This window comes from Chiloscyllium plagiosum, unplaced genomic scaffold, assembly GCF_037043375.1.
Source record: "Chiloscyllium plagiosum isolate Xiang-an unplaced genomic scaffold, Cpla_swu_hap1 HiC_scaffold_10, whole genome shotgun sequence".
NCBI lineage: Eukaryota > Metazoa > Chordata > Chondrichthyes > Orectolobiformes > Hemiscylliidae > Chiloscyllium > Chiloscyllium plagiosum.
The window spans coordinates 72,085,226-72,108,811 of record NW_028270148.1 but is presented as its reverse complement, the minus strand read 5'-3'; the positions used below and the strand labels follow the sequence as shown (position 1 = coordinate 72,108,811).

At 38.8% G+C, this 23,586-nt stretch overlaps 1 protein-coding gene across 4 annotated transcripts in view; it reads right to left on the bottom strand.

Annotated features, from left to right (window-relative positions):
• Window positions 1–1,360: 1,360 nt before the first annotated feature.
• Window positions 1,361–23,586, bottom strand: part of cnksr3 (cnksr family member 3) — a 191,389-nt gene continuing 169,163 nt past the window's right edge. For 2 of the 4 annotated variants that reach the window (XM_087991444.1, XM_087991446.1), the window contains exons 9-13: window positions 18,794–18,940; window positions 17,459–17,583; window positions 13,123–13,328; window positions 8,523–8,612; window positions 1,361–4,192 (exon numbers count right to left, since the gene is read on the bottom strand). In XM_087991444.1, the coding sequence (XP_087847570.1) occupies window positions 3,921–4,192; window positions 8,523–8,612; window positions 13,123–13,328; window positions 17,459–17,583; window positions 18,794–18,940 (840 nt within the window). In that variant the 3' untranslated portion in view covers window positions 1,361–3,920. The remainder of the gene's footprint in view (window positions 4,193–8,522; window positions 8,613–13,122; window positions 13,329–17,458; window positions 17,584–18,793; window positions 18,941–23,586) is intronic. The other 2 variants (XM_043696124.2, XM_087991445.1) reach the window with 2 other exon arrangements.

Sequence of the window (23,586 nt, the reverse complement as noted above, 5' to 3'; positions counted from 1 at the left end):
TAACATCTTCAGTGGGCCTCTGGGCAAAGCATTGCTGATAATTCTTGCTTTCTATTTATATATTTGGGTTTCTTTGGGTTGGTGATGTCATTTTCTGTTGTGATGTCATTTCCTGCCGCAATATGCAGCAGGTCCATCAGCATTCAGGAAGACAAATGGAATATTTCAGCCAGAGCTCCAAAATGTAGAAGTAGTCTAAGTGATCCCCTGTACACCTCCTCTCTCCTGTAAAAGTGAACTGCGTGCAGAAGTTAACCCCATGACTTTTGATCTGGAAAAACAACTTTTTGTGCATTTTGTGTGTAGAAGTCCACCATTGTTTTATAAGGATCAAAGTCTAAAAATTTCACCAAGGCATAATCCTGGAAATGTTAATGACTTCATTTCAGTGTACATGCAAAAATAACAGCATTTATAAATGTTGAATTTATTTATTCAAATTATGACCAGATTATGAAGGACAAATCAAAAATTAAATAATCATAGTTCATGTTTATTAACCATGATTTTAGTCTTATTTGGGTTTCACATGGACCCAAATCAGACATATAATTCACCCCCTACCTATAAAAACGAACCCCATAACTTGTGATCTGTAAACATTGTTCTCAAAAAAACTTTGACTTCTCCATATTTGAAAAAAGTCAGCATTTGCAGTTTCTCCCTTTATTAACCTCATCTCAACTGCTGCATATCTTGTAAATATGACAAACCATTTAGTTCTGAAATCTTTATTGTTCAAATATATTAGACTAAATTTCCAGGTACATGCCAAGAAGAAACATCAACTGTTGGTAATGCAGACTGCAGCATTAAAGGTAGTTAACATCTTTTTCACTGTCTGTACGGGAAGATTTGCACCAACAGTTCCCATTAAGAAAATGGCTCCTTGGCCAGTTTCCTCCATCAATATATCGAAATGATAAATGCAGGCAATGACTTGTAGACTATTAGTCATGTAATGGAACACCCAGATTTTTAATAAACACAATTTATTCTGCATCAGAAATTGAACCAGTGTAAGTGAATCTTGAGAACCAATTCTTTAGATGTTAGGGCATCTTCACCAAAATAACACAAAATGAAAAGTGACAATTTTTGAAAAGAAACTGCACCTTTAATCAGTAATCCTGCAAGTATTAACACCATGTTTTAAACAAAGTAATGTCACAGTTATTTACACTCTGCAATGTGTTAATGATATTTCCAAATGATATTTAAAATGCAAATCTATGTTTTAACTCCATAACTGCCTCATTTCTTTCAGCCCAAAATAAATGTGTATAGACACTGGCTCCCTGAAACATTTCCACTCCCCTTGTTCTAGAAATGAAATTTGTTGGGGAGATGTTTTTTTAAAAAAAAAAACACTATAGGCAGCCAGAAACTTTGCATATAAATATTTGTATGCCTTTCTTGTGCAAATTTTGCCAATTTAAGCAAAGGGGCATGTCACAGAACTCTTTCTATCAACACACGTATTACAAATTAGTTTATACACTGATAGCCGTGGTAGACCATTGAATATTGTACATTAATACAAGTTAAAAACAAAACCGTAAGGCATTTTTATATATATTTAAATACTCTATTAACATCCAAATAGTTGTAAATCTACACAATCCAGTAATCCAGATGAATCATTATCTATTTGGCAAGTAAACTGCACATGCAGGTTTGTGTCCCATTTAACTGCACTTCTAGGCTAAACCTTGAAATTCCCGATCATTAAAGTCACCACTATAGAGATGCACACCATTTTTCTTGACCAGATTTGTACAGATGTCTCATTTCATTACATGATGTATATTTCCATTCATATCACAGGAAATTGCCCAGATGCTCTGAACTAGAGCTCATTGGCTGAATGAGACAAACACTCCATACACTTAGTGTGCATTCCAAACTTTGGTTGAGATTATTTTTGTTTTATAAAATTTCTTTACGTATTTGTACAGTTCAATTACCTCACTGCTGAAGTAGCTGCACATTAAGCAGTGGAAAGGGAATAAGAATTTTTTTTAAAAGAAAAGTTTATTTTAGTCAGTTCTATCATCCATTGCATCTAGTTCCTCCAGAACAACATTTTGATTGTGGTCTTTATGAGCTGGGAATGAGCAGACATAGATCACAACTCAGGATAATCAATGACCTTCTGAGGAACTGAAATCTGAATATCGGATTTTCTTGATCACAGTTCTTCAGGTATCTTTGGCTAAAGAAAACAAAAACAAGTTGTCCATCAAATAACTTCCACATCCCTGATTCACACGCCTAGAAGCATCTGTCTTCAATAAACCAATAAAAAAAGAGACTGATATTTGACTTGGACTTAAAGCCAACTACAGACCAATTAAAACTGTTCAATAATGGCCCATATATGCAAAATAGACACAAGTACACAAAGGGAAAATAAGCAATTTATCCCAATTCTAAATTGGCAGCATTCCAAAATGAAAGCAAAACTAACACTATCTTCAGAACAGTCTCAATGAGAATGTGCCAAAGCTATCAAAAAAAGAGAAATCTAGCATCAAAAACTAAATATCGACAGGTTGCAAGATTAAATAAAACAATCTAAAGAGAAACATACAAGTATAAAACGTATCAAAATTTAGAACTTGCATGATGGTAGAATGAAATTTGCTCAGTCACCAAGTCCTGTGCAAAGCTGTTTCCAGTGGGTTGTACAGGGTTCAGCGCTAGGTCCTTTGCCTTCTTTTTGGGTGTATATCAATGACTTGGAGTTTAACAGTTTCAGGCATTTTCATGCAAAAATTTGTCACGAGAGGTAGGAGCTTTCAAACAATTTGAGGAGAAAGTATTCCATGCAGAGAGTAGAGAAGATTTCATTCCACTGCCTGAGAAGTTGCAAGGGTCAAAAAATCCTCAAAATGTAAAAATTACTTGAATATTCACTTGAAGTGCTGCAACCTATAAGGCAATGGCACTGGAAAGCAAAATGAGGCTGGATGGTTTCACAGCAGCTAGCCTTAAAATGTTGAATGGTCTCCTGCAGAGCTGAAATTTTCTATGATTTCACTCAAGTGATAATAGATACCAATGATTTTATTTTTAAAAAATGAAGTAGCACTAAAAATTTCAGAAATCGGAAAACTCAATCTAGCTTGGTACGTGATACCAGTTGAATATGTCCTTTAAGAGTTTCTCTGTCCCTTCGGAATGCACTGCATTAAAGATTTAGCTAACTAACAATGCACATACAACTTAGGTCAGTGGTCTGATAAATGTAAACATCAGTTCACTCATGAGATCATTCACACTTCCTTTGGATTATAACAAGGTTGCTCTATCAGTTAATCACAAGAGGGGCATTAAAGGTATTCAGAACAAATGGGTTGCTTGGGGAATCATGTATTACAAAGATTTTTATATACATATCCACATATCAAAGTAATTGCATTTGCAAAACAATGTACACCGTTGCCCTGCTTTCAGTTTCTGTAACAAGCAAAACATAATTTAATCTCCAATTCTACTTATTACTGAAGAAAAAATATGCAATTGCTACAAACATCAGTCGAGAGCTAATTTAGAAAGTCAATGCAAAATCCTTTTCCATTGTTCCGTTCATATACTCTAAGACTTAAAACCTGTGTCTAGGATCTCCAGAGGGAAAAAAAAACTGATGCAACTTTGCTGCACATTTATTAGGTGGTGTTATAAAATCAAACCAAATGGATAAAACACATTGCATTTATAATCTATTAACTCACTGCATAAGGCACAATTAACACGATTCTCTTGAGACATGTGCATTTTTACTCTGATGTTAAAAATTGACCAAGTGACACCTGTTGTATTTTTAATCAGTGATTGCATCACAAAATGAGTCAACACATAGCTTAGCATATTCCTCTCGGACACAAGTGTGAAATGAATGGCAAAAAACATAAAATTCATTGAGTTAATAGCTTAAATCTTGAAATCCAACTGACCGTTGAATGTGCTGATGAGCTTTTATCTGGTGAATGTCTGCTTTTTTGGGGTCTGTCTTGCTGATTAGGGAATACCACACTATTGAGAGGTTCAGGGCTGACAGAATACCTCCCGCTCACAGCCCTTCCAGAGTGTCTGCCAGCGGCTGGTTGAGAAATATGTGCTGCAGCACAATCTTCATTGATTGGTGGAATCCTATCATTGCTGAAGTATCTGTAGAGATAGTCACCCCCTGAAAGAGATTGCCATTTTTAGAACTGAAGTTAAGGAAACTTGGAGAGTAAACAAGTTAAATAATATAAAAATCTTACTAGATTCATACATTTTACTTTAGTTCACAAGTATTACTTTGACAACTCACTTCACATCCTTTTAAATCAATCAACACTTGGGAGTGTTGCAAGTATCCCTGCACATGCTGCAACCCAAACAGAGTTTCTGACTTTGAGCGCAGTTGTTTAAGTATGAGAGCATCAATATACCAGTCACAGTAAAACAAAAATCAGTCTGTTTTGAGGGTGCATGGCAGCAGCAATAGGCCATTTGGCCCTTTCAGTCTGCTTCCCCATTCAATATGATCATGGTGTGGTCTGATTGTGGTCTCAACTCCATCTCCCTGCTGTCCCCCATAAATCTAGACTCCTTTGCCAATCGAAAATTTACCAAACTCAGCCTTAGATAAATTCAAAGAACCTGCCTCCACTGCTCTCTGGATAATTGAGTTCCAGAGACTTGTAAACCTCAAAAATATTCGTCATTTCGTCTCAATTTTAAACTGGCACTCGAGCTCTGATATTAAAATAGGGAAAGTAAGTTGCAATGAAGAAATAAGAAACTTACAAATGATATGGATAGGTTAGATGAATGGGCTAAAATTTAGCAGTTGAAGTTTAACAAGTGTAAATGTGCAGTTATTCGTTTTAGTCAGATGAAGAGTAAGGCAAATTGAATGTTTAAATAAAGAAAAACTTCAGAAGGAGGATTTGGGTGTCTTCATACATGAATTGCAGAAAATGAATATGCAGGAACAACAGGTAATAATGAAGCCAAATGGAATTTTGGCATTTATTGCTAAAGGAAGAAAGTGATAAAATTAGGGACTTATTGCTGCAACGGTTCAAGGCATTAATTAGTGAGATCACACCTGGAGAATTGTGCACAATTTTGGTCCACTTATTTGAGGGCAACATATTGTATTGGGAGCACCATTGAAATACATGAAATAGCATAAAGTTCCTATACTTGACTGATAAATATTAAGTAAATTTGGGTGATGCACAGTTAAGGCATAACTATATTGTGCTTCTGGCTAGAACACTCTGCAACTGTTTTAAAAATCACAAACAAGTTGCACGAGATGGCAGTTAAGAGTCATTTGATGTGATCTGTGGGTCCAAAGCTGCTATGGTGCCTCAAAAGTAGACATTCCAGGCTAGAAGCATCAAAGAGAAATAGGCAGCTTTTACAAGTCTGTAGTCGGAAGCTTTGCACAGGCTTATTTTAAAAGGGTTGCATTGAAAGAGTCATCTAATTAAGAACTCACTAAAGCTCAAATCCTCATTTACTGAGTGAGCTAGGACCTTTGTTAGGACCGGACACAAGTAATCAACCTAGTGTGAATTGAATTACAATAGACTTCATAAGTTAAGTATCTCAGAGTTCAATGGAGGAAGACGAGAAGCATTTGGTGGTTTTTTGCCTAAACAAAGCAGTTGATTTTTGAGTATTTTTATTCTGTGAAGTGAAAAGAAGGTCTTCAGTTTGCCTTTAGTCTCCAGGCTTTTCCCATTTCTCTCTTTCTGGGAAAAAAAAATGATTAGAAGCACGATTTATAAAGAGTGTGGTAATAAAAAGAAGTAATACAATACACTCCAATGAACAGGGATACTGGAGTGACTAATAAATAATTTGAAGAGACACCAGGTCACATGATGTATTGCAACAGCATATGCTTGACACAAATCTGGTCTACAGCAAATATATTTGTTGCAAGCATTTGCAGTTAAAGCAATTTAAGTTTGGATTAGATTCACTACAGTGTGGAAATAGACCCTTCAGCCCAACATGTCCTCACCAACCCTCCAAAGAGTAACCCACCGAGACTCATTTTCCTCCGACAAATACACCTAACACTAGGTGTGTGGGAGGAAACTGCAGCACCTGGAGGAAACCCATGCAGACACGGGGAGAATGTGCAAACTCCACACATGGACAGTCACCTGAGGCTGGAATCGAATCTGGGTCTCTGACACTGTGAGGCAACAGTGCTAACCACACTGAGCCACTATGCCACCCCAAATTCTGGGAGTCCAAACTGCAGACATTGCACCACAACAGAAAAGGGCAAGTTAGCTGGAAACTTTGCTCCAGGTGGCATTCACATCGCTTAGATTAGGCATTTCAAACTCGATCTGTGATCAAAGATTAGGGAGCATGATTGTACATGAGGCACGTAAAGGGACAGCTCTAGAGCAGCCTTAGTCCCTGAAATTGTTTCACAGTCACAAGGTTCCCTTAACGCATGAGAATTAGAGTAGAGACTACAGGGAGGATTAGCGACATGACCACAAACAAGGAATACAGAGAACCATTCACTTGGAGGTAGAAATGTAGTAGTGGTAGAGGTAGTAATTAGGGAGATAGATCCTGTTCTCTACAGCTCTGAGTAGGAGTCCTAATGGCTGTGCTGCCTGCCTTAGCGTTAAAGATGTCTCGGAGCTGGAGGGTTCAGTTGTGGTTGTCAGCATTAATGCTAATGACACTAATAAGACTGGAAAGAAGGTTCTGCTGAAAGATTCTGAACAGTTAGTAGCTAAATAAAAATGAAGAACTTCCAAGGTGATAATCTCAGGATTATTATCAGAGCTATGGGCAAAATGGCACACGGTGAATAAAGCAAAGGAATTAAATGCATGGCTTAAAGATTGTGGTCAGCAGTGGGGGCAGGAAGAATGAAGAGTGTGCAGGGGGTGGGGAGGCGGTGGCAGTGGGGGGGGGGGGGGGGGGGGGGGGGGGGGGGTGGAGAGCAGGGCAGGAGTGCAAAAGGGGAAGGCAGCATTGCAGAGCAACTGTTTTGACAATGATGCCCAGGAGTGAGACAGAAAACACAAGCATGTAATAACAGTACTTGCATCTATGGCAGCTCCAGGGACCATTCTCCAGAACAGCTATTTACTGTGTGATTTAGAGTCATACAGTCAGAGATTTACAGTATGGAAATAGACCCTTCGGTCCAACCAGTCCATGCCGACCAGATATCCCAACTCAATCTAGTCCCACCTGCCAGCACCGGGCCCATATCCCTCCAAACCCTTCCTATTCATATACCCATCCAAATGCCTTTTAAATGTTACAATTATACCAGCCTCCACCATTTCCTCTAGCAGCTCATTCCATACCACCCTCTGTGTGAAAAAGTTGCCCCTTAGGTCTCTTTTATATCTTTGCCCTCTCACCCTAAACCTATGCCCTCTAGTTCTGGACTCCCCAACCCCAGGGAAAAGACTTTGTCTATTTATCCTATCCATGCCCCTTATAATTGTAAACCTCTATAAGGTCACCCCTCAGCCTCCGACGTTCCAGAAAAAACAGCCCCACCCTGTTCAACCTCTCCCTGTAGCTCAAATCCTCCAACCCTGGCAACATCCTTGTAAGTCTTTTCTGAACCGTTTCAAGTTTCACAACATCATTCCGATAGGAAGGAGACCAGAACTGCACGCAATATTCCAACAGTGGCCTAACCAACGTCCTGTACAACTGCAACATGATCTCTCAACTGTTGTACTCAATACTCTTGACCAATAAAGGAAAGCATATCAAACACCTTCTTCACTATCCTATCTACCTGCGACTCTACTTTCAAGGAGCTATGAACCTGGACTTCAAGGTCTCTTTGTTCAGCAACACTCCAGAGGACCTTACCATTAAGTGTATAAGTCCTGTTCAGATTTGCTTTCCCAAAATGCAGCACCTCGCATTTATCGGAATTAAACTCCATCTGCCACATCTCAGCCCACTGACCCATCTGATCAAAATTCCTGTTGTAATGTGAGGTAACCTTCTTCGCCTCCACTACACCTCCAATTTTGGCATCATCTGCAAACTTCCTGACTATACCTCTTATGCTCGCATCCAAATCATTTATATAAATGACAAAAAGTAGAAGATCCAGCACTGATTCTTGTGGCACCTCACTGGTCACAGGCCTCCAGTCTGAAAAACAACCCTCCACCACCACCCTCTGTCTTCTACCTTTGAGCCAGTTCTGTATCCAAATGGCTAGTTCTCCCTGTATTCCATGCGATCTAACCTTGCTAACCAGTCTCCCATGGGGAACCTTGTCGAACACCTTACTGAAGTCCATATAGATCACATCACATCTTGCCACAAGGCTTTTCAATAAAACAATTTTAATATTACTTGGACATCTGGAAACTCAAATATTCTGCACACATTAAGGAGACAGCCATAAACAACAACTGTATACTCGAGGAAAGACAAAGAGTTAACATTGAATCCAACGTGTTTCTTTTTTAGAGCATAACTGTAGACTTTTAACAAACCTTTCCTTCCTTCCACTCTGGGCCGTGAACAAGCTTCAACTGCAGCCATCCAGCTCCCACTCACCGGCATTGACAGAGGTCGTGGTCTTCCTGTTAATAGCAACATTTTAAATTTCTGAGCACACCACTTCCTGATAAGTCAAACATTCTCTCAAATTCTTTGACCAATCAAAGATTTTGCACTTGCAAAAAAGTTCAAGTATTAATTTACTCGTCTTTGAGAAAAATGGCAGGAATGAAACTATATGAAGTTACCCTGAGCTTAACTTAAGCTGGCTTTCACATTGATTTTAAAAGTGAGTTTTAAATAACACAACCCAACTACAAAACCACAGGCCAAACAGCTTGATACAAATCTTCAGAATTTATTGCAACTTTGAAACTAGCTCCCACACGTTCCATACTTTTTGAACGTGGTTTCTATGCTTTATTTTGGTAAGTCCTACATTTTAAAAAATACCAATAGACAGACTTTTTGAAGAGATTTGTACCTCAGGTTGAGGTTCTGGATGTAAGTTTGCTCGCTGAGCTGGAAGGTTCATTTTCAGACATTTCATCACCATACTAGGTAATATCATAAGTGAGCCTCCGGTGAAGGCTCCTAGTATGGTGACAAAATGTCTGAAAATGAACCTTCCAGCTCAGCGAGCAAACTTGCATCCAAAGACAGACTTGAAATAATGTAGTAGTTTTCACACACACAGGATGTTCCAAAGTGCTCTGCAACCAATGAAATACATATTGTTTTATACATAATAAGTTTTATAATATGGCAGCCAATTTGGCATAGCAAGGTTCTACTTGGTCATGAGATAGTGGCCAGGGTATCTACCTCAGGGATTTTTGTTAAGGGACATTTATTGACTAGACCATTGATGGAACTGTGCTGCTATGCAAAACAGCTCCAAAAGATTGTTTGTATCCATCTGAGAAGACTGAAGGTCCTCCGTTTAATGTCTCTCAAAAGTAGTCAGATTTGCATTTATGTAGCACTTTTCAGGCTATTCCAAAGTTAATTAAGCACTTCTGAAGTGTAATCACTACTATAAAGTAAAAGAAACAACAACCAAATTACACACAGCAAGCTCCCAAAATAACATGATAATGATTAGATGACACTATTTCGTTTGTGCTAAATGGGGATATATATTTGCTTGGACATCAAAATTAACTCTCCAGATCCTCATCTAATGTTTGGCATTGATTTTCAAAGTGCAAGCTGATCAGGTACACTCAATATCTGGTTCCTTGCAAATATCGCAAACGACATGCTTTTTGAAATAATCAGCCAGCCTTTAGGATGTATAAACTAAATATCTGGCATCATGTTGGTAATGACATTCATATGCAACATTGCATTTGTGTGATTAGCAAAACCTCTTTCTGGCTTGATAGCAACATATTGCATCAAACTGCATTATCTTTGTGAATTGCCAAGGAATTTGGCCACAAGCAACTGACCTACACTTGCAAAACTCACAATGTTCAACATTTCATCCAATTCTGCAATTTGGTGTTTGCTGGATAATCCGGAATGTGCAAAGAATTATGCTGACAATTTAGGATCGTCAGTCTGGCTCACAGTGTGGTGCACTTACATATACTGGAAGCTCCAGATGTTAACACACAAAGCCCTGTTCTTTGCATTGCACCTGTTTGAACTCAACAATATAGATTTCTCACTGCAATGCCCTAACCAAAGTCAATCAGTCTGGTTTAAAATTTAATAAGGCTGGGCAGTTAACTATCAATCAGCATTAACAGATGCATTCTTCATGACTATATTGTGACCATTTAAAGTACACTTGCCAATTAATCAGCACTCTCCTTTCATGCACTACAAATTCTGGCTTGCCACTTGAATTGATTTTCTTACAAAAAGATCCTGATGAATAAAAGATGAAATGCTTCAACAAAATGCATTGAACTTATTAATTTTTGAACCTTTGAAAAGCTGATTGTCACCGATTTAAAAATTGATCAATTACCATGTCACCTCTCTCCCCACCCCCCCTACCCCCAAATATTAATACAAATTTCTAAGGTATGGAGATGCCACTGTTGGACTGGGGTGGGCAAAGTCAGACGTCACACCTCACCAGGTTTATAGTCAGACAGGTTTATTTAAAATCACAAGCGTTTAGAGCGCTGCCTTTTCATCAGGTGGGAGTGGAGGTAAGCACACAGGCACAGAATTTATAGGCAGAGAGATAATGGCAAGATAATTATCTTGTCGAACTTTGACTTGGTGTCATGGGACTTCTAAAAAAAATTTTAAATATACAAATTGATAATCACATCTAATTTATCAAGGTATTAGATAACAATGAAAACAGAAACATAGGAACGGAAAGAGGAAAAAAGACCAAACATAGGGGCTTGCATTCAAATCACCTTGGTTGTTGTATAATACAAATTATAATGGAGCTGCAAACTAGCTATGCCAAACCAATCTACCAATTAATGCTAATATAGGAGCTCCCCTGAACAGCTTGGCTAGGCGCATGGCTAGTTCTGGAGCACAAGGTTTCAACGACCAGTAACCACCATGATTGCTGGAATTGCTTTTCTGACACACATCCTTCGAAGTATCTAGAGGCTTCAGCCATCTTTTTTAAAATCATAGAGTGAATCAAATTGGCTGAAGACAGACAGCTGAGACATTTGGGGGCTTCAGGGGAGATGGATCAGCAACTGGTCACTTCTGGCTGAAGACAGACCCATCTTTCGCATAGATATGAGAGGCTCCCCCACCAATGAGGATGGCAATAGATGTAGACCCTCATCCTATATGTTGATTGGCAATTAAATGTTCCTACTGGAAGGGTTAGGACTAGAGCTTAATGATTAGTTATGGGTTACTATATCTATCCAATACTGCTATCATTGTCTGAAATCCAAATATTCCTGATGCCATTGCTTCACCAAGTTAACATCACATTTTTAAGTATGCCTGATATTATTACTGCCCATGCCTTCTGGTACTCTTCATTGAGCAACCATAATGGCAGAGTGAGGGATATGCTAGGTCAAGAGATTGCAGATTGAGGGTTTAACACAATTCTGCCATTGCTAATGGCCTATAGTGTCTCTTGGGTGCCACAATGACTTATTGGATTTGTTCTGAATCTACCCCACTTAGCACGGTGGTTGTGCCATACAACATGATGGAGAGCATGCTCAATGTGAAGATGGGATTTCATCTCCACGAGCACAAAGAAGTGGTCATTCTTGCCTACAATCTGTCATGGACAGATGTATTTGTGATAGGGAAATTGGAAAGGTCAAGATATGATAACTTTTCTCCCTCAAGTTTACACAATTGCTCAATCTAACCCTTCACTCATTCTGGTTTCTTTCTTGTTTTTCCTTTCAATTGTTGCAGTATCTTTTGTGTAAAGCAGAAATGAGAGCAGTTGTAGAATTGTCAGGTAGATCTTCTGTGGGGAATCGTTCCCGGACTAACAAGATTTATAGTATTAAATGACATTTTTAAAAAGTCCTTCCAAATTTCCTTGGAAGAGCATTTACAGTAAATTGGTGGTTGCAAGCACAGAAATTTAGTTCCGCACATTTTAAAGACCACCTACACTAAGTCTGCAACATGCAATGTGCCTACAGAAAGGCCAGAGGTGGCACAGCTGCTGAGGTTTGCCCAAGCACAATGACAATAAATGGCCCATTCCATGGACTTCCACGGAGATCTGACACTTCACTTATGAAAGGACTGACAGGTGACAATTATGGGTTGCCATACTCAAAAATGCAATTGTAACAATGATTTAAAAAGTAACGGGATTCTTTCAGTAGTTTGAATTTCCAATAAATTCCAATATTGTTTTCATTCACTACCACCAACACCGTTGCATTTGCTTCAATTTTTCAGCAATCAGAACTACAGAATTTTTTTTGTGCACACATTTTCCTGCCAATGAGTTAAGTGCTTTTTGGAATTTTTTTGTCCGCATGTGAACCTTTCCAGTTCTCGAAAGTGAATTTCATTTGCTACATGTCAAATTTCAGGGAACATTCATATTTTCCATTTTGTTCAGGTTTAGAGTCTTCCATCTCCTTTCACTTTGTGTCATCTACAAATTCAGTCACTGCACTTTTTACTCCTAGCTCCAGATCACTTCTACTAATGAAGATTTTAAACACAAGTCCCAAAACAGGTCCCTGTAAAACTCCACTGGTAATATTCTTTCAACTAAATGTCAAACTCTTTAATGTTACCCTCTGTGCTCCTACATATCCATTTAAAAATATTTCTAAATATTTTCCACATTAGACTTTGCAGAGGAATGGCCTTAAGGGAAATTCAAAAATACTATAAGCTGCAATACTGCCAAACTTCTGTTGCCACACCCTCAAAGAAAACCAGCTTTTAAAATTTGCTGATGATTTAAAGATATTATCTGAATCCTATGTTGAGGAACATTAAAGACATCCTATGCAAATGACCTCAACCTTCAGTAACACTGTTGAAAACATGGATAAACTGTCCAATGAGCCAGGAATTTTGGAATTACTGGTTGCAAGGAGATTTGGAGAGTTAAGCAAAAATCAATCACAATTTCAGAAGACATGAAAAATAACAAACCATATTGCTGTGTCTTATCCCGCATCCTGGTGGGTTTAGGCACTTCAAATGCATATGGGGGCAATTGATCATATTCTGCAATGGTAAACCGCCGCCTCTGATATTCTTGATCAAGGAAAGAATTGGGTGACTCAGAACCCTTTGGTACAGGCCTGACTGGTCCATGCTTGCTGACCTCTTCATAATCCAGGTCACCCTGGTTATTTCTGAATGCGAGGATAAAACATCAACTTATTAACAATCTTTTTACATCCATGGTTGCATAAACAATTGCTGAAACAAAATAACACATTTTGTTTGATTACTAAAAATATCATTAGTTATACCTAATAAAAAAAATTAAGTGAAAAGGAAGAATGTACATTTTTAATTATATTGCCAGAAATAAGTGCTTCATCCACAAGAAATTACACTTTTAAAGTAATGTGGGTAAATATGGCACTCCCTGTGTTTTAACCCACAACTTTCACACACTAATTGCAGCTAACCTAACATGCAGTCTTTCAGATCAGGACAGATTTACAATTGAGCAAGCGCACCAAACTCATGGCTAGAGAGGACTCGTATAGCATGCATCAAGATGTTGTTCCAAAAATACGGCACAAATGCCCTTTTACAGCACCAAATTGAAAATCTTTACCATAACAGCACTGTTTGCCTTTGATTACTAATTTTCAGAAATTAGGGCAAGGGAATCCTCAGACTTTATTGGTAGTTGCTCATAAGGTAAAGTTTGAAAACCACAAACTAATGATGAAAAAATCTCTACACTCAGAAGCCAGGAATGTCAGTAACGTGACAGATATACTGGCAGATTAAAAATGTATAGAGTTTAATTACTTATCATACTGGGGGGCAAGATTAGACCAACATGCTGCATTAAATTATTAAGATTAAAATTAAAAGCTCTAAGCAGCAGACGTGACTTGTATTTTAAAGATGCAAAGTAGGTACATAATTTGCTAGAGAAAAGGGCACTCCAAATCAAAATTAGAAGCATAAAAAAACTACAGAAGAGATATCAATTACAGTTCAAAAAGCCAAGAGTTTTCAAGTTTCCCACTCTGTGCTGATTAGAACAGATTTCTAAAACATTGTTTCAAGGAAACATTGCCATGCTGAGAAAATGATAATCTTTGGACACAGTTTCGTTGGATAATATACCTATTGTAATACACTTGATATTCCTACCAAAAAATAAAGGACAACTCTACCTGCCTTTTAATTGCACAAGATGCTGAAAGTTCGTATCCAACTGAATTGGAATCACTGCCTCACTCTTGATTTAAACACTTAGGAAAGCCAATCTTCATCCACAAAACCAGACAGAAATCTGTTTGCAGAGTCAGCTATAACTGGTGGCCCATACAGGTAAATGTACAAAGTATCACCTTGCTTGCTGGCCTGAGGGTTCATTATAAGACATGTAATTCAATACATCTCTCCTATTGACGCTCGCCTAAAGAGGGAATTAGCAGACTGTATTCTCTGCTGGAGATGGAAGAATGAGTCTGACATGTTTTTACTCGAGTTCCTTAAAGGTAAATTCTTTCAAACAGATATCTTCATTTATCAGAACCAAGAGAGTTACGAATTTCAAATTCACACACGATTAGTCATTCTCTGGCAGGACAAGGGGGTTTGGTGGGGATATGCATCTTGAGAAGTTAGAAATCTGGTCCCCAAAGGTTAGCATGTACTGATTGTAAGTTTGCACATTGAGCTGGGAGGTTTGTTCTTAGACGTTTCATCACCATGCTAGATACCATCATTAGTGAGCCTCTGGTGAAGCGCTGGTGTTCTGTCCCGCTTTCTATTTGTGTTTCTCGGTCTGTTAATGTGGGTGATATCATTTCCAGTTTTTTTTCTCAGAGGCTGGTAAATGGGGTAAAAATCAATGTGTTCATTGATGGAGTTCTGGTTTGAATGCCAGGCTTCAAGGAATTCTCGCGCGTGTCTCGGTTTAGCCTGTCTTAGGATGGATGTGTTGCCCCAGTTGAAGTGGTGTCCTACTTAGTCTGTGTGTAAGGGTACTAATGATAGCTGGTCAAGGCTTTTGGTGGTTAGTTGGTGATTGTATCCTTGTGGCTAGTTTCCTGCCTGTCTGTCTGACGTAGTGTTGCAGTCCTTGCAGGGTATTTTGTATGACATTTGAGTTGCTGGTTGTTGGTACAGGGTCCTTTAGGTTCATCAGTAGCTGTTTCAGTGTGTTGGTAAGATTTGTGGGCTACCATGATGTCAAGGGGTCAGAGCAGCCTAGTAGTCATTTCCAAGATATCTTTGATGTATGGTAGTATGGCTAGAGTCTCTGGGCATGTTGTGTCTTCTTATCTGGGTTTGTTGTTTATGAATTGATGAACTGTGCTTATTGGGTACTTGTTGTTCTTGAACCAGAAGAGAGAGAGAGATCACACACCTTAACAGACCAAGACACATGAATAGAAAGCAGGACAAAACACCAGCGCTTCATCAGAGGCTCGCTGATGATGTTACCTAGCATGGTGACAAAACATCAGAGAACAAGTCTACCAGCTCAGAGAGCAAACTTACAATGTGAACCTCAACCTGAGCTATAAATTTTCTCAAAAATTGTTACATATACTCTTTGGCTGGCATGTACAAAGTATAATCTTGTCCATATACATTTTCCATGCAGCCCATACAGCTGCGGTAGGGTATCATAGCTTCTGCATAACTTTGCTGCTTTTGCACCCTTTCTCCTCTACTAATGAAGCCAAGGATCCTAAATGCATTTTTGCAAAAAAAATTCTCAACTTGACCTGTCACCTTCAAAGATTTATGTATGTACACCCCCCCCCTCGGTCTCTTTTCCTCAAGATTGTACCATTCATTTTAGATCACTTCACTTGTTCCTCCCAAAAAAAAATTTAGGGTTTTACAATCTGTTAAATTAGATTTAACCTTCATGTTTCTGGCTATTTCACCAGTTTACCTCATTGTTTAAAAAACTTGAATGCATTAATCAGTAATGTTTGTAACTAATCTCTGTAATACTCAAGTCAAGGTTTGTTGGGATTAGAAAGAACACGTGCCTCAATATGGACCTCTGAAAACAATACTGTGTACTTCCCTCACGTCTGAGAAATTAATCATTCAACACTACTCTCCACTTTCCGCCCCTCAGGTTTAATCATGCGTTACTTTGATCTAATGCCTTTTGAAAATCTATATGCCAAACAACACATCAACCCAGAACAGCCCTCTTAATTGAGTTATTTTTGGAATAACTAAGTTAGTCTAACACAATTTTGCTAAGAAGCCATCCTCCACAAGCAGCATAGACATCTCTCTCTGTTAGAGAGAGACAATTAATTATGCATGCATTTTGCCTACTTTGCTCTCAGCCGAGATGCCTCCTCCACACTAACTATTCCCCTTGACCCTCCTCTACCTTGGTCAAGTGTATAAAAAACTGCCATTTTCCAAACCCTTTCAGTTCTGAGGGACAGTCACATCAGACTGTAAATGTTTACTCTATTTCCCTCTTGACAGATGCAGTCAGACCAGCAGAATTTATGCAGCATTTTCCATGTTTGTTTCAGATCTGCAGCATTAGCAGCATCTTGCTTTTATTTGAGAATCAATAATAATCTCAGTGAACGTGCCCCAAGAAAACAGTGTTCATATCTGGTTTAATGTTTGAATGCAGTTTGAGGAAGAGAGGTGTGGACCAAAGACTACAATTCTAAGCATAAACAGGCACAATATGATGGCATGAAGATAGAGCCAGTTAGAATTTCAATGGCGAAATAGGCACATTAGTTAAATATTGTTTACCCACTAAATGTAACATTACTCACTGAATGAGACAGCAGTTATTGGAGAGAGGAGGGACCATCAAAAACTTGCTTCAAGTTGCCAGTTTTACATTATCTAATGCATTTTTTAATGGAGGAGTGAAAGAGATCTTTCCAGGTCATAGCATAGGGTTCTCATTCATTACTATATGGTATCATTGGCCCGAGATTACACATAAATGTTTGCTAAGAATGCTCCATTCTTGCTTACACACTACAGTAAAATGAAAGGATTGAATTCAAATCTGGCCATATTTCATTCTCTATGATTGAGTCAATAGCTTCTTTTTTAAAATCAGCATAAATTAAAAGCTATACACCCAAATGTTGAGCTAGTAGCATTTAACTGCAGAAACATTGTAAACAGAATGCATACATATTTTCCCATGCCTATTCCGAATTAACCACTCAGCGTCAAATCGGAAATATTCATTCTTCCTGTGTAGACTCATAAGCTCTCACTTAAAACTGTAATGATACAAGAAGCTTTTGTTGTGAGATTTCATGGATTATCATACCGTGGCGTATATGGAACAGCTGGTGGTGGTGGGATGTACAAATCCTTAATAGCAGGTTTTTCTTTCTTTTGAGACATCTCCATTGTGCTGGCTGTAGATGGAGTTGCAGTTTGTGACGGGCTGGTCTAGAGAGAAAGGAAAAGTAGTCAGAAACTATTTAAAGGTAATGTTTACTTCATATAAAGAGAGGGAATAGGGAGATACAGGGAATGCAATTAAAATGAGATCAATACCATGCAGCATGTTCCACGTCAATTCCTGATTGGATGACAGCCAAGGACAGGAAATATTTCATAGCTTTTTCCATATCTGTTGGACAGCTTTAAACATTCTGTTTTCTTTAGAACAATGCAAGATTTCTAAAACTTCTGTACTTTACCATAGGTTGAATGCAATTAATTTTAACTAATTTTCCCACACTACCATTTGATGAAAATTAAAACTGTGTACTTTCCAAAAACATCAGTTCTAGAAGTGCTGTACTTTGTTTTAGAAAGAACTTGGAAAGAGTTTTAGAAAGGCACCATCACCTTAGCAACTTGCCATGATCTCGCTACCTTAATGAGGCTGTACAGTTTTGGATTACTTGTTACTTTGGTTAGACCCTCAGCATGTAACTCTTGTACCTATCATGTCATTCCAGCCATTTGGTTTGTCTCCTGCAGCATCTTATTTTTATTTTTTGTAATTACCTCGCTGCCTCAATTGATCAGATTATAGGTCATCCTTTCAGTTACTATTCAGCTGGCGACACTTTATACTCACACCGTCTGACACTTTTGACCACCTGCATAGACTTGTTATTCAGCCTGTTGACACTCCACTCACACCACCTGTATTATCGTTTGATCTCTCTGCCTATACATTCTGTGCCTGTGTGCTTTTCTTCATTTCACTTGGCAAAAGAGCAGTGCTTCAAAAGCTTGTGATTTCAAATAAACCTGTTAGACTATAACTTGGTGTTATGTGACTTCTGACCTTGTCCACCCCAGTCCAACACAGGCCCCTCCATTATAGAAAGAGCTTCACATTGCTTTTAAAAAGTAGACATAAACTCTCCTAAACTCAAGAACAAACAAACATGTATTTTTTTCTTCAGGATGTTATGAAGAACTGCACAGCCAATGACTACATGTGAAGTACAATCAATATTGTAAACGTAGCAAATATATTAATTTGTACACTGCAGAACACCACAGACAGCAGTGCAACAGATGACTAGACCAGCGCTTAACTGATCTTGTGAGATAGTGCACCATTAAGAACAAGCACTGACAGATGCAAATACAACAATTGAGAAGTTGATCTATAAATTCCCAGCTGCCCTTTTATTACCTGAACAGCTGGTGGTTTCCAGCGCATATTCTTCAGAGGAGCAGGAGTAAAATTGCATGTGTTTGCTGGCCGTTTTTTCAACAAAAGCACAACACCTATAGGATCTTCGCGGAGCTTTCCAACAAGATTTTTCAACTGCCACCCAACCTTTTAAGACAGAAAAGAACATGGTCTGGTTTACAAATCAATTGGAGTTGCTTTTAATTATTTCAAGAGATGACATTAGAAACTCCAAACATTTAGGTTAATTATGACAAAACATGAAATATGTTACTTTATCAAAAATTTCATGCCATTAACATTTTTCAAGAATGCTGTGTGGAACGTTTAACATTTATTAGCCCTTATTTTCTTTCAATATATCCTTAAGATTAATTCATATGACAAAAACTAAACAAAAAAAATCCTGAATCCAGAAATGAAGTGTCCATTAAAAAAAGTTTTAAGTTCAGTAGCATGTTGAAATCTTAAGAAAAATCCTATGCAGATATCCTGCGATGGATTACTTCATTCATACATTTCACATAACTGGAAAAGGATAAAGTACAAAATCACATTTGCTAACTTATCTTACTTCCTCTGGTACCTACTGCATCAGAGAAATGTTACTAATAACCCCAAAAGTTGTTCTGCTCATGCCATATTCTTGAAGATGTTTGCAAATTAAGATCTCTAACAAGTAGCATGACGTCACGTAATTTTAATTCAGCTATTCATAGTCATAGGAAACAATGTTTCACCATCGGAGACAATTGGATTTAGATTGTAATATGCAGATACATTAATGAACAAATGATTGTGGCAAGGGCACTGCATGTAATATGCCTGGGCCACCAGTAAAGTAACGTGAATCCAACTAATGGTTTTTCCCAGGAATCCAATTGCTCAATCCACATACTTTCCAATAGCAAGACAGCAAATATAACAAATTCTCTTGGAATATGCAGCCCCAGTATATGTAACTGAGAAGGATCAAATAATCGCATAAAATTATGATCACAATCACCTTCAGTCACTGGCATGTCATGTGTGCCCTATAGATTAGATTAGATTAGATTACATTACAGTGTGGAAACAGGCCCTTCGGCCCAACAAGTCTACACCGACCTGCCGAAGCGCAACCCACCCATACCCCTACATTTACCCCTTACCTAACACTATGGGCAATTTAGCATGGCCAATTCACCTAACCTGCACATCTTTGGACTATGGGAGGAAACCGGAGCACCCGGAGGAAACCCACGCAGACACGGGGAGAACGTGCAATCTCCACATAGTCAGTCGCCTGAGGCGCGAATTGAACCCGGGTCTCTGGCGCTGTGAGGCAGCAGTGCTAACCACTGTGCCACCATGCTGCCCTATAATTCGTTTGCCAGATGGCAGAGTTCATCCAATTTCAGCAAGTGGAGCAGGAACATTTGACATACATCTTTTTCGTGGGACGAGAGCGTCACTGGTATAGCCATAGCTTGTTGCCAAACTCCAATTAGTCTCTCAGTGGGATGGTGAGCCGCTGTCTTGAACTGCTGCAGTTCATCTGACATAGATATATTCACTGTGCTTCTAGAAGAATACCTGGATTGTGACCCAGTGGCAGTGACAGAACTGCGTTACCATTCCAACTCAGGATGCTGTGGGGCTTGGGTGGGAACTTGCAGGGAGATGATTTTCCCATGCAATTAGTGCCCTTATCTTTCTAGATGGTAAAGGTCATAGCAGGTGGTAGAACTTGAATTCAGTAAAAAAATTTTGGAATTAAGAAACTAATAATGACCATGAATCCATTGTTGAAAAAACCCATCTGGTTCATTAATGTCCTTCAGGAAACTGCCATCTTTACCGGGTTTGGACTACATGTGACTCTAGACCCATAATGTGGCTATCTCTTAACTAACTGTTAGGATGTGAATAAATGCTAGCCTAGCCAGTAATATCCTCATCCCGTGATTGAATGTAAGAAAAACATCTTGTACAGGCTATGAACATTTGGTGGATTGCATGAATATTTAATGAGACAGGTAAGGTTTCTTTGAAACCACTTGAATCTTGCTGGAGCTGCACTCATCCAGGCAAGTGGAGAGTATTCTATCACACATCTGAACTTGTGCCTTGGTGATGGTGGACAGGCTTTGTGAGAGTGGAGGAGAATTACATGCTACAGATTTCTTAGCCACTGATATGTTCTGAGAAGGGTCAACAGACCCAAAACATTAACGCTGATTTCTCTCCACAGATGCTGCCAGAACTGCTGAGCGTTTCCAACACTTTCTGTTTTTATTATTGATATGTTCTTGCAGGGCACATAACTAAAATGTCTGGTTGAATTAGTTTTCTAGTCAAATTGTAACCCGTCAACATCCTAAAGTTTCTGTGGTGGTGATAATGCCATGAATACTAAAAGATGTTGGCCTCTTGTTGGAGATAGCAATTGTCTGGTATTTGGCTGTCACAAATGCTACTTTTCTTTCTACTTTGTGTCAAAGTTTGAAAGCTATCCAAGTGTTGTATGGAACACAGGCTGCTTCAATATCTGAGGAATTACAAATGGTACAGAGCACTCTTCAATTGTCACTGAATAAAAAAATTCAAATCTTATGAGGAAGTTTTCGATGAAACATCTGAAGACAGTTGGGCCTAGGCAACTACCCTGAGGAACATGAAGGCATTTATGGTTCAGTCTTAATGTCTCTGTCTGAATCAGAAGGCCTGCATTCAAGTCCCATTTGTTCCACAGGAGTGTAGTAACATCTCTGGACAGGTCAGTTATAAAATATCTTTCTTGACAGACACCTATAGCGATGTCCTGGGGCAATCATCTGGGATGATTGATTTCCAATAACCATATCCATGTTCCTTTATGCTCACTATGACTTCAACCAGTGGACGTGTTCCTGTTCCCCCAATTTCTATCAGAATGATTTTTGCTAGGAATCCTTTAACCCAGATAGTCAGAATAGTGGTGGCCTTGCCAAAAGAGCAATCACTAAGTTTGCCTCGATCACAGAGGCCTGGATAAACAATTGCTTTCAAAAGCTGGATGAGTATGGCTTTTCATCGACAGTTATTCTCTCGCTTCCTATTTGTTCCATCAGCTCCTTCACCAGTTTTGTTGCCTCTGTCCATTCAGCATCATGCTGTGGTCAAGGGTTTTAATAGCACTGCATGGGAACAAGTCATTCCGCAGACCTTTCCATCATAATAAAGCCCTTCAACATGTGCTGCACCTTCTAGATTTTAGTTATTTGAAACAACTGTGAAAGACATCCAACAGATATATCAATCAGGACAAGATGATGCCTTAAGCATGTCATTGCTTAGATCAGAACATCAGTGTATTTTCTGACATAGAACTTTTAATAACAGATGTTTTTCTTTTTAAAAAAGGACATATAGCCAAAAGATGACTGTGGGTTTAAATTCAGTGACTGTATGGAGAGAAACAACCTGGAATGTTACATCTGATGAGCTCTTAAGGAAGCTTCAAAGGGATGGAGACACAAGGGAGAATTGGACTACAAACTGAACTGTAATCTCTTGGGATTTATTTTAGACTGAACATGGGTAAAAAAAACTTAGTTAGAGACAAAACAAAAACTGCAGATGTTGGAATCCAAAGTAGACAGGCAAGAGGCTGGAAGAACACAGCAAGCCAGGCAGCATCAGGAGGGGGAGCAGGTGACATTTAAATGTCGACCTCCGCACCTCCTGATGCTGCCTGGGTCGCTGTGTTCTTCCAGCCTCCTGCCTGTCTACACAGGGTAAAAAAAGACAGGGGTCTTGGAAATACATGGTGAGAGACTTCTACTTTGAATAATAGAACAGGGAATAAAAGTGCATCCAACACTGATTTGCGCATTATAGTTTAAGAGTACACCAACGAGCTGGATTACTTGTACATAACAGCCTAAATCCGTGTACTAGTGTGCTATGAAGGTCACAGTAAAAAAAATCCAGCACGGCAATTAAAAAGATGCTGAAGAAAAGATAGACTTTCTCACATGTTGCCAGTCAAGCATGGGCAAAAAGGGAAACAATACAAAAAAAATTTCAAAACCAATAATCCCAAAATCGACTGTTCAACTATCAATGTTCCACCGTCTCCTCATGAATGTCCCACAGAAATTGATCTGTATATCTTTCAAATGTTTTTTGACTTATATCTCAATTCTAATCTGTGCCTATGGGTGATGTATAATTATTTCTTCTCATGTTTCATAACTTAATGAATTATTAACGCAAAACCTGGTTAAATCACCTCCTATTAAAGCATAATTCTTTTGGTCTGGGACAAAAAGGTAGCCCCACAAAGGTGGGAATCCTTTGTCAATTAACCTGATTGCAACTAACTGAGGAGACAGGTGAATAAAGGATGACCGCCAGTTCATCCCTCATCAGGGGGTTGTCAATTTTGGGGTATCCTGTCTAGAATTATAATTTGAAGAACCTTGCTCAAGGACTGGTTGACAGTTATGGATACATAATGGTTATGAGTGGTGCTCCCACGGCTTCAGAATGGTAGTACAGATTGAGGTCATGTGTGCAAATTTCTCATGGTGTTCCCTGCAAGTATGCTAACACAGTCAGCAAATAGCATCAGAAACCAGTGATGTAAGGAGCAAGAGGGTAATGAAAGAAAGAGTTGGCCCACTCATGGATAAAGGAGGAAATTTGTGCATGGAGTCAGAGAAAATGAGTGAGACTCTTAATGAGTACTTTGTCTCGGTACTCACTGAGGAGCGGGACATGGTGGATGCTGAGGTTAGGGATAGATCTTTGATTACTCCAGGTCAAGT